The sequence below is a fragment of the Anomalospiza imberbis genome, chromosome Z, assembly GCF_031753505.1.
Source record: "Anomalospiza imberbis isolate Cuckoo-Finch-1a 21T00152 chromosome Z, ASM3175350v1, whole genome shotgun sequence".
In the NCBI taxonomy this organism is placed as follows: domain Eukaryota; kingdom Metazoa; phylum Chordata; class Aves; order Passeriformes; family Viduidae; genus Anomalospiza; species Anomalospiza imberbis.
The window spans coordinates 11,267,125-11,279,556 of NC_089721.1; the positions used below are offsets into that span (position 1 = coordinate 11,267,125).

At 34.9% G+C, this 12,432-nt stretch overlaps 1 protein-coding gene across 6 annotated transcripts in view; it reads left to right on the forward strand.

Moving 5' to 3' along the window:
* Positions 1-12,432, forward strand: part of NIPBL (NIPBL cohesin loading factor) — a 150,664-nt gene that overhangs the window by 121,778 nt on the left and 16,454 nt on the right. For all 6 annotated transcript variants that reach the window (XM_068177048.1, XM_068177052.1, XM_068177050.1 and 3 more), the window contains 10 exons: positions 219-351; positions 1,261-1,404; positions 4,915-5,004; positions 5,249-5,463; positions 5,565-5,667; positions 6,573-6,671; positions 6,763-6,909; positions 8,532-8,666; positions 10,060-10,158; positions 11,660-11,713. In XM_068177048.1, coding sequence (XP_068033149.1) covers positions 219-351; positions 1,261-1,404; positions 4,915-5,004; positions 5,249-5,463; positions 5,565-5,667; positions 6,573-6,671; positions 6,763-6,909; positions 8,532-8,666; positions 10,060-10,158; positions 11,660-11,713 — 1,219 coding nt within the window. The remainder of the gene's footprint in view (positions 1-218; positions 352-1,260; positions 1,405-4,914; positions 5,005-5,248; positions 5,464-5,564; positions 5,668-6,572; positions 6,672-6,762; positions 6,910-8,531; positions 8,667-10,059; positions 10,159-11,659; positions 11,714-12,432) is intronic.

The window sequence follows — 12,432 nt, forward strand, 5'->3', positions numbered from 1 at the left end:
AGCTACTTTATTTCCAGCTCAACTTGGAGGGATAACTGTTTAAGCTATTTCTCTATAAACAAATAAAACAAATTTTCTGCTAGTATTTCAGATTTGTTTTCTTGAAATTGCATAAAACTGTTTTTTCTGATTAAACATAGAATTACTTCTGTTTATATCAGAATAAAAACTTTATATGACTGTTAAATTCGCTTACAAAAAGCATTTTCTTTTAACAGGTGTGGCAGTAAACAAGGGGAGGAAGATTACAGGCCACTGTTTGAGAACTTTATTCAAGATCTTCTTTCAACAGTCAATAAACCAGAATGGCCAGCTGCAGAGTTGCTACTTAGCTTACTAGGAAGGCTATTGGTAAGAGATTCTCATTTTTCACTATATGAATTCATTTCTTATTACAATGAAGACTTGTTTATTTCTGCTAAATAAACACTACTACTGTAGGAATGCTTTCTGATTGTTGACACACATGCAGCATATAAGGATTTCCTTGCATGTAACGCTACTATGCAATACATAAATAATAGAATTTTGGTTAGAGAATCAATCATATGGAACTTATTAAAAATTGTATGTATAGTTTCTCATGGAAGTCCAGTTTCATTATTTGATTACATTTTCAACATTAAAAAGTGTCATTTCATAGCATCTTTAAGTGCATGTATTTATTTGGAGTAAAGTCAGACTAACAGCTGTAATTATGCATATTAAATCTCTTCTCTGAACTATTCCCTTAGCACAGAACCAGAAAGCAGCTCACTGGTTTGGTTTTTTACAAATACAGCAAATGCTTATAACATTTTACAGAATGGGAATGCTTATGTTAGTATGTTTTTTGAGTGTTGCTCTTCAGTATTACAATGTAATTAATTCAGTAATTTGAGCTGATTCTTGAAAAAATACTGTATGGTCTTGTTCTTGGTAAAATGTAGCTTTATATTTGTGTGAATAATGAGGAGGTAGCATTATGGTGCTTAAAATCTCTGCTGTTGGAAATCCGCTGTGCTAGTTGTCTGGTTTGTGTAATGAAAATATGTATTTAAAAAACTCTGACAGACATATTTGTGGAGTGAGAGAGACTCAATAAAAAAGAAATATTAAATAAAGTAAGTAATATATGTGTGATGTAATAGTAAAGTATGTCATTTTATGCAATATGGAAATCAGGTGGAAATTTTAGTAAGGTAAAGCAATCTTTTGTGAGAAGAACCTCTGTGGCATAAATAAATATTCATTTTTAAACGTCTGTTCTGCTTTTCCTAGGTTCACCAGTTCAGCAACAAATCCACAGAAATGGCATTAAGAGTTGCATCTCTTGACTATCTTGGAACTGTAGCGGCAAGACTGAGGAAAGATGCAGTCACTAGCAAAATGGATCAAGGATCTTTAGCCAGAATCCTCAAACAGGTGTGTGAGACATTCAGGGCAACCGTATGGAGATCTATCCATTCAAATGCTTGAAATTTTCAAATATACTTGAAAAATAGACATTATGGAGAATCAGTCTTAATTCACTGTTTAGGTTTCTGAATCAAATATACACAATTTATAAGTATCATATTTGTTAACTCATGTCTTAACTCATGTGCAAAAGGATTGCACCATTTCTGTAGTGATCCTATAAATTAATTAATTACAATGATTAGTCAGTTTTCTTGTGACAATACTGAGGAAATAATGGAGTAACAGTTGGATTCTATCATAAGGGGCCTTAAAAATACATATGAACCCGCATTTGCTATTGCAAAGTGGAACCTGAGCTTCTGGCACTCAAGTACATATTTTAGAGAGTTAATCTATTAGTCTTGCAGGTCTAGTTTTTACATGGTATAATTTGATGTTTTGGGGGTGGTTTGGTGTTTTTTCCAGAACTTGCATATGTGTCTGTAGTGGGTTGATGCTAGCCAGATGCCAGGCCCAAACCCAAGCTGCTGTGATTTCTCTCTGCAGTTGCACAGAAGAGAGAAAATGTAAGGAAGGGTCCATGGGTTGAGATAAGGACCAGGACAGATCACTCACCAAATACTGTCACAGGCAAAACTGGCTCAACTTAGAGATATGAAGTGAATTTATTATTAACAAAATCAGAGCAGAATAATGAGAAGTCAAATAAACCCCTAGAAATACCTTTCCCACCCTATTCCCTCCTTCCCTCTACCTCCTGCCCCAAGAGTGTAAGGAGATAGGGAATGGGGGCTGTGGTCAGTTCATCACTCGGGCTTCTCTCCCTGCTGAGGGAGAGGAGGAGTCATTCCCCTGCTGCACCGTGGGGTCCTTCCCACGGGAGACAGTTCTCCATGACCTTCTCCGGCATGGCTCCATCTCATGGACAGCAGCCCCCTGCAAATTACTGCAGTGTGAGTCCATCCCATGGGCAGCAGCGCCCTCAAACACTGCAGCAGTGGTCACTCTTCTGTGGGGTGCAGTCCTTCAGGGACAGGCTGCTCCAGCCTGGGAGCAGGGCCCTCTTCCCACAGGTCTCCCACAGGCTCACAGGCTCCTCTCAGGCACCCACCTGCTCTGGCGTGGGCTCCTCCAGGGGCTGCAGAAGAATCTCAGTTCCAGTGCCTGGAGCATTTCCTCCCCCTCCTCCTTCACTGATCTTGTGTCTGCAGGACTGTTCCTCTCACATGCCTGGTCAAAATTACATCTGAACAATAACTTTTTTGTTCTTTCTTCTAAAATATGTTATCACAGAGACATTACCACCATCTCTAATTAGCCTAGCCTTGGCCAGCAGCACCTCCATCTTTGGAGCCACCAGGGACTGGATCTGCTGGACATGGACATGGAGGCTTCTGGCAGCCTCTCACAGAAGCCACCCCTGTAGCTTCCCTCACTACCAAAACTAGGCATGCAAAGTCTTTCATTAGAGAGCCCATATTTGGATTTCTGCTAATGCTGCTCAAAATATACAGGAGTCGCAACATATGCTAAAGCAGAGTATACATTTGGGCTCTATACAGTACATAATATGAGAAAATCTCATCTCCCATGTGCCCTTTTACAAACGAGGACTTGCATTTTTCTTATGGACACTATACATTTCTTTCTGAACTGTTGTCACTTCCCTGAAAAGACTACAGACCTACTACACATATTTTATAATGACCATTCAATTTATATTGAAGGAAAAACTTCTATACTTTTCAGGCATTCAATTAAAGAGTAAAAGTCACCTACTCCTTTATGAGGCTGATTCTTCCCATAATTTCTTTCTGTTAGAATATTCTACAGCATGCAGTGCCAAATATTTATGTCCACGGCATAATATAATTTATACTTCTGTATAAGGGATTACAATTCTCCTTTGTTGACAGTTATTCTGACAATTTTACATTATCCATAGTAAGTATTTCAGAAGAATGCTTTTCTCTTTTCTTATCCTCAGAAGTTGTAGTAGTATTGAAAAATACTCTAGAAAGGTACATATCTGAGCAGTGACCTGAATTTTTCTGTTTGGTTTCAGGTTTTTACAGGATCAGGTAACTGCTAGGCATTGGCATCTGCAGAAAATAAATATGCTGTGGCCAATTAATTGTTAAAACATTTTTTTTTCAATTTCTCGGGAAACTTAGCATCAGTAATGCTAGACACTACCATCCATGCATTGTGGAAAGCGTGTTCTATACAGTACCATCAATCAGGGTAGACTGTTGTGTTACTTGTAAATTTGTAAGAGAACAATGTGTACAGTGCAGCTGACCTTACTTTCTTGGTCAAATGGCAAGAAAATAAGAAAATCTATTTTCTGTTGTCATCAGAAACTTAAATTATAAGTTAATTATTCAGAAATTAGCTCACAATTCTACAGATTTTTCTTCCCTGCTAAATTGGATACTTCTGTTGGATATTTTCTCCTGCACTCTGATAGCATTACCACTATATTAGTCAATGGTTGATAAATTCATATAGTGCTCCCTGCTGTGGTATGGACCCATGATTCATAGAATAAGTTTTAGAGGAAAATCTATTCTGTTTTGACATTTTCAAACAGTATTTTCTTTTTAGAAATAGATTGTCTAGTTTATTTGAACACTCGTGCATGCTTTTCATTAGTTTATCTCTTGATACACAGATGTTTTGGACTTGTTAATGTTACCTTTCTCTGCTTGCTGATGTTTGCAAGCTATGTTACCTGCTGAATACATGTCAAGATTCTCAGTCAATGCTATTAGTACAGAACTGAAGATGGTTTTAAGTTAGAACTTTCATTGCTAATGAAAAATATTTTTTTTCTGGCTGGAGAATTCAAAGCCAAAAATTATTCTTCTACTTTCATTCTGATTATTGAATATTATTTTTTAAAGGATTCACAGTTTCTTCTTGTTTTTTCTGGGATTTTTATTTGTTTGGTAGTAGTTAGGCAGTTAAGTATCAAGCACCCCTTATATTAAGCCAGTTATCTAAGAATTTCAGGTTTGTCAAAGACCAGAAATCTGCACATCAAGGTATCTTTTATATATATGTGTGTATATGTATATGTAAACCTAATCAGTATTATATGTTTTGTAGGCATGCTTTCAACTCTTGAACTCACTCATTTTGGAGTAAAAGAATAATACCTTTTTCTGCTGTAACATCAGCTACTACAAGGACCTTGGTGTTTCAGTATAATATTGAGGAAATAAAGGTGTTTTCTGGGTTTCGCCCTTTTTTATTTTTCTATGACAGAGGGTCCTCATGCAAGACCATAGAAAGAAAATTAACCAAATCAGTCAGTGTGTTTTAAAACCAGTCTTACTCTGCTCTTAATGTTTTTTCACTTTGTAACTAATGTGTTAAAAAATTAGTAATGCTGTACAATTATGCAAACAACTGACTTCAATGTATTTTATATGTGGACATGCAGATTTTCACATGGTAATTATGACTCTGCAATATTCTTGTTTATAACTATCTTTCTACTACTAACAGGTTTCAGGAGGAGATGATGAAATTCAACAACTGCAAAAGGCTTTACTAGATTATCTGGATGAGAACACAGAAATTGATGCTTCATTAGTGGTAAATTCCAGCTTTCTTTCATCAAGAATATATATAAATAATTTCAGCAGCATATACTGAGGAAATTTTTTTTTATTATATATTAGTGCTTCAGTTAAATTGTCACCCTAATATATACTGTTGATTGTGTTTTCCAAAATAATGTTGATGCATTAGATTCCTTAAATCTCATTATAAATCTGTTAATTTTCTTTTTCTGTATCTGTTGATTTTGTTTTCTGTTCATCCTGCTCTATTTCTCCAGTTTTCTCGGAAGTTTTATGTAGCTCAGTGGTTCCGTGATACAACTATGGAGACAGAAAAAGCAATTAAATCTCAGAAGGATGAGGATTCATCTGAAGGAACTCATCATGCAAAAGATGTTGAGACAACAGGACAAATCATGCATAGAGCAGAAAGTCGCAAAAAGTTTCTTCGCAGCATCATTAAAACTGCTCCATCTCAGTTCAGTACATTAAAGTATGTTTCAGTACCACTTTCTTCTTTATTAGCCATGCATTTGATGTTTTAAATAATTTTTTTGTGAACGTGTCCTGACTAACGCATGGAATTTATTTCAGGATGAATTCTGATACTGTGGACTATGAAGATGCATGTTTGATTGTTCGCTACTTGGCCTCTATGAGGCCGTTTGCCCAGAGCTTCGATATTTATTTGACACAGGTAAACTGTGACTGGAAGACTTAGTACAGTGAGACACAGTTGGATTCTGCTTCCAAACATTTTCACAGCCATATGCTAGTATCTGTCCATTGTTGAGCAGAGGTGTTTACAGGCCATGATAACACCATGTGCTTTCATATTCTGTGTTCATGGCAAAAGTGATTAGGTTTTTTTTTTCTTGCATGTGTTTTGTATCTTACAATGTGCACACATTATTTGATTTATTCATGTATGGTTATGGCAAAAGCACTGTATGCACACAGTAAGAGGATCATTACAAAATGTTGAAATAATTTTCACAGCTTCTGTAAGATGCTTATTCCTTTGGTAAGATTAATTTATGAAATTGAGCTTAATTTGATTTGAAAGTAAAAGCCAGATTGGCCAGTTGTTTGCAGTGCACGTTGCTGTCACTTTGGAACCTGCTGTTTGACCAGTGTAGTTTCTTGCTTTTTCTGGGAGAAGGGCACTAACACTGACACAGTGACATGTTTGAAATTCAGTACTATTTTAGTACTGAACTTAAATTGATCTGCATACAGAGCCATTCTTAGTGTGCCCTACTTAAACTGATCTGCATACCGATCCATTCTTAGAGTGCCCTTGTCCAACTTTGCTGTTAAAAGAACCATGGTGAAAGGCACAGCTGAATGACAAAAGTAGAATTTAAATTTAAGGACCTTATCACAATTTTAGAGAAGTAGCAAATCATGGTCAATATCCATGTTCAGTTTTCAGTGCCAATCACTTACATGCACCTTTTTATTCTCTGAGAAGATAAACTCAGCTTTTAGTTATTAATATTTTAGTAATATTATTTGCATGTCATTGTGCTGCATTTTTGCTCTTAATTATTATTTGTACCTTCCCAAAACAATTGAATCTTTGTTTTTGTTCTCTTCTAGATTCTGCGTGTACTTGGTGAAAATGCAATTGCTGTTCGAACAAAAGCCATGAAGTGTTTGTCTGAGGTTGTTGCTGTAGACCCCAGCATTCTAGCCAGGGTAAAAAAGAAAATATCTACCATGCACATATCACCCTTAAAATAAATCTTTATATCTTATTCTGAATCTTTGTTTCATCTGTTCTTTTTAGCTGGATATGCAACGAGGAGTTCATGGGCGGCTAATGGATAACTCCACTAGTGTACGAGAAGCAGCTGTGGAGCTGCTTGGACGATTTGTGCTCTGTCGTCCTCAGCTTGCTGAGCAGTATTATGACATGCTGATTGAAAGAATATTGGTACGGTGACTTGTGGTATTTATGGCAAAATAAGTGGCTTTGGAAAATTTGCTTTTCACTGAGCCTGTTTAATGAATTGGAATTGTTTGAATGGTGAGCCATCATGGCTTTAAGGACAACCTTGTAAAAATGCACCACTTGCTTCTAGGGAGGCTTTATTACATTGAAAGGTGAACTACAGAAAGTCATACAGTATCAAGACCAGGGCTATATTCCTTTTGATTCCATTATTAGTGCTCAAATTAGCTGTGTCATGCTTTAAGCCCAAATAGAAGTTTAGCACACACCATGCAGCTGCTCACTCAACCCCTGCATCTCTTACCCCCACCCTAGTGGAATAAGCCAGGAGGATTGCAGTAAAATTTACATGTTGAGATAAGAATATTTAATAATTGAAAATAAAGTAAAATACAATAAAATTATAAATAATTATAATAAAAAGGAAACAAACCATTTATGCACAAAGCAGTGGGTCATCGTCTGCTGACCGATGCCAGAGCCCTGTTCCCAAACCTAGAGTGGCTGTGATTTCTAATAACTGCCCCTAGTTTATATACCAGGCATGACATTCTATGGTGTGGAGTATCCCTTTGGCCAGTTCAGGTCACCTGTCCTGGTATGCTCCCTCCCAGTTTCTTTTGCCTACCTCCTCATTGGCAGAACATGAGATGAGGAGGGAAAAAAAAAGTCCTTGACTTGGATAAACACAACTTAGCCAAAACCAAAACATCAGTGTGTTATCAACACCATTCTCATTCTGAATCCAAAACACAGCACTGTAACAGCTATTGAGAAGAAATTAACTCTACCCTAGTTTTAACCAGGACGAAGTGAAATAAGGAGTTTTGCCGCATATTTGAAATCTGAAATATGGATCATTGAGGACAGCCTTTCTATGCTATTTTTAGTGTTTTGAAAGGTTTATTTAAAAAAAAAAAAAAGAGGCTTTTTTTTGTCCAGGTGTTTAATGTTAATTTAACTGTTGGATAATATTAGCTTATAGTATCCATGTCAGAATTTTAGTCAAGTACTACATATTTGCTATAGTTACATGATAAAACAAGTTTGTGAAGGCTTTTGGAGATAAGTAGGTCATGTGCATATAATACTACATAAAGTGCTTAAACCTGACGTTCAGATTCAACAGATTTTGAGTAAGGTGATATGAAGTGAAGCTCTTCATCTGTCTCCTTAGATGAAGCCTAGTAAAATGGAAACAACTGCCTCATGTATCTTATCCATAAGCTTTATCTAAAGGCTTAAAGTATTACTATCCAAATCTATAGCGGATCTTATGTGTTTCAATAAAGAAACTAAAGCATCACCACATCTGGCTTTTAAGTTCTTGAGTAAAGAAGTGGATTATACAATTGCAACATCATGATCTCTTAGATGGGAGGGTATAGATGGAGAAACTGTTTCAGCATTCTGGGAACTAAAGCCAGAGCCTTTAGAACAAGTTGTACTGAGCTTTTGTATAAATACATCACAGAAGATTTTAGTTGCCTTTTCTAAATAAATTTTGCAAGTCAGATTGGGTGATCTTCAAATATTAATTAATATAGAACATAAATTAATGTTTCTGATTTGTTTTCAAGAGTGTAATTCTTTTCTCTTCACAGGATACTGGTATCAGTGTCAGAAAAAGAGTCATAAAAATACTTAGGGATATCTGCATTGAACAACCAACCTTTCCCAAAATTACAGAAATGTGTGTGAAAATGATTCGGAGAGTCAATGATGAAGAAGGCATTAAGGTAGAATGAAACATATCCTTCAGAATTTTAATTATTGTTACTTTAGTGTTTCCCTATTTTGACAAAATTAAAAAAGTATTTCATTTCTCCTTTGTAATATTTATGACTTATGAATTTTTAAGAGCTGATGTTTTAGCTTTATGTAATTCTCTCTTACTTCTGTCTTTTCTATCCTCTGTTTTCTGTAACTTCTTGCTAATAATCAAAAATTTTGAATATTTACTAGAGATTTTTTTCTTCTCGCAAGTATTTTCTCTGGTGCTTCTCTTTTCTAACAAGTAAAATTGGCATATAAAACTTTGATTTCTGCAAATCAATAAATTTTAAGTAAAAATTAACTACTTGACATTAATATATGCCATATGTAATTATTAAAGTATTAATCTAATTATAAAGTATTAATTATAAAGTAATTATAAAGTATTAATCTGTGCTAATATTCAGTGAGACAATTATTCCCCTTGAAATGTTGCTTGTGTGCTCATACTCTACCCTTTGTGTAGTGTGTATTTGCAGAAGGGCGCAAACCTAACATAATGTGTTAAATCATAAAGCTGACAATGATTATTTTGTTTAATTTGACAAAATAATTTTAAAATTGTTGAGTAAATAGGGACACAGCTGTAGTAATTTTGTATCACACTTTCAGTAAAATTTAAAAATTTTACAGCTGCAGCAGATATTTTTACCTCTTGAGGTACGTTAATGTAAAGTGGCTTTCTGAGAAGACTTAATCAACAAGCAGATGAATGGCTAGAGCCAAGGTGCTGCTGGAAAGGGAGGATGACTGTGTTCTCTCCCCTCTTTCCTCTTACCTTTTTAACAATAAGAAAAAATAAGGCATAAACTTCGATATGTTTTTAAAAATTCCATGAAAGAGAAGTAATTTTGGAATAATTTTTATTCACTTGCATTCTATTCTATGTTGTCCTCCATTCAAAAACACTGGAAGGTAACATACTTCCTATATTTGAGTGTAGAGACTTGGCTTCTCTCTCTTTCCCACCTTGTCACAGCTGTTTTGTAAACTAGAGGAACCTACCAGTGCTGCTGCAGTTCTGCTGTAGGGATTGTTTGTTCAGTTGTCAGCTTCTCAGCTGTGTTTTTCTGAGGAATACCAATTAATGCAGAAAGATAGTAACTTTATTTACTATAGCATCATTTCCCATTGTTTAATTTTGCTGAAGTTTGACATAAGATGAGTGTAAGTCCTGTAACAGTAGATCTGGGTCTGTCTCAGATAACATTTCATACTACAGTCTCATTTAAGTTGTGTAATTCCTTATGAAAAGACACAGATTATCAGCACATCTGTTCTATGGATGTATTAGAAATAATACTTGTGTGACAATGAAAGTTTCTTTATTTATGCTAATATTTTCTTTTCCTTCAGAAATTAGTAAATGAGACATTCCAGAAGCTCTGGTTTACTCCAACTCCACACCATGACAAAGAAGCAATGACAAGGAAAATACTAAACATCACCGATGTGGTATGTTAAATAAATTTGAGTTGTGTGCAAAATTAATTTTTGTTTTTAGTATCTTAGAAACGTCATCTGTACTTTTTTTAACACAATAATAGGTCAGATAGTTTCCCTTTTTATATGTCCTGACATGAAATGTATGCCAAAAATATTCATGTGATTGGAATTTTAAAATGGAAATTTTAAATGCTCACTAATCTGCTGGCAATAATAACTGTGACCACACTGTATTCAGATTCTATTGAGTACTTGTTCAGCTGAAACACAACCACTTTTTATTGTATGTAACATTCTACAGGAATTGCTACTAGCAGCATATAGTTAAGCTTACCTAAGAACTTGTCTCCTAAAAGAAAATTTTCCTCAAACAATTGATAACCTTTATTTGGCACAGTTAATAAGCTGTTTTAATAAATACAGGGTCATGTTTTTACTCAGAGTAAACTGATGTCTGCATAATTATATCTTACTATTTAGGAGCAGCAAATTAAACAGCATATCTCCAAAATAACAAAATCTAATTCAGATAGAAATGTTTTAATTTGTAGTAAAAATACATTGTATAAAACCACTGTGCTGAAAAGATGTTTTAATATAAATTATTCAAGCATCTAAATTTCAAATAAAAAAACTGACTTCATTACTTACAGTTACAGGTTTAAACCTCATTTTGCTTTACAGTTTTTTTTAATTATAGTCTAGTTTGCATTTTTCCTGTCTGAGAAGTCAGTCAATTTGTCTTCTGTTTAATTCTCAGTTCTCCTGCAAGTTCTAATTTGAACTTATCTGTGTGTTGTTCCTGATATATGATAGCAATGAAGGCTTGTTCTGTTTATATAAAAACATATATATATATATATATATATATATATATATATATATATATGTATATACATACACCTAAATAAATAAATATGTGTGTGTGTGTACTTTTCTCTGGTGCCCAGTGACAGAACACAAAGGAATGACCTGAAGTTGTGTCAGGGGTGGTTTAGTTTGGGTATCAGCAAAAGGTTGTTCACCCAGAGGGTGGCTGGGCACTGGAACAGGTTCCGCAGGGAAGTGGTCATAGTACCAAGCCTGACAGAGTTTAAGAAGATTTGGACAATGCTCTGTGACTTTTGGGGTGTCCTGTGCAGGGCCTGGGGTGGGACTTGATGAACCCTGTGGATCCCTTCCAACTCAAGAGATCTTGTGGTTCTATGATATAAATGCATGTCTGTTTTCAGTGTCAGGATTATATTTATACATAAATTTGTGCAAAATTTTCTATGAAACAGAAGCTTATTTTGCACTAGGGACAGCAGTCTCCAGTAAAGATTCTGGAGTCACTAAAATGGTGGGAACTACTTTTCAAAGACAGAAGACAGTTTCTGGTCTCCATTGTTCTTAATGCATATAGAAATGTATGCATGTTTGCTGGTCTTTTGAGATGACATCTATATTGAAATAATTTTTCCTCAAATGCCTTGTTTATTAACCAGTTTATTCTCAAACATACTTACAGGTTGCAGCTTGTAGAGATACAGGGTATGATTGGTTTGAACAGCTTCTTCAAAATGTAAGTAATGAATTTTGAATGTATAGTACAATCATCGTTAGAATTTTAGTGTTCCTTTTGCTTCTAAAACACATAGAATAGGAACTCCAAGAGCAGTCCTACAAAAGACAAATTAAATTCCTGCTCTTTAACATCTGACCTTTTTTTCTGTCTTTCTCGGTGCAGTTTTCTTTGGCATTAGTTTCTGTCTTTGCAAGTAATCTCTTAAAAATATTTGTTTGTTTAATTTCATTAGTTCTTCAGTAATGACTCACATAATACAAAGTTCACAGCTAAGATACTTAATTCTGAAATAAGGTATCTAGTGATGTCAGGTTTTTTAAACAGTAGATAAGTGTATTTTCACATCCAATGTATTTTGTACACAATTTATGGAAGCAGTGAATCTTCAGAGTGTAAGTTAATTCTGCATTATATTCTACTTATATCTAATACAAATATTTCTAAGAATTGAGCTTGGTTTGGTATATCGCTTAACCTGTGTTATCATTCTCCACATCTTGCATGCACTGGTTAATTTTCAAGCAAGAAAATCCTTTGATTCCGCTCTTGCCTGGAGTGTCATGAAAATAAGTTATCAAGTAAATCAAAGCCTCTTCATTAAGAGCCTCTTCTCTGAAGAAAAGACTGTAATATGGTCTTAGTCCTTCTTAGATACTAGAAGAATCTTCATGGACACAATTTTAGTACACAAGCTCATATAGAAGTTTAAATAAAGT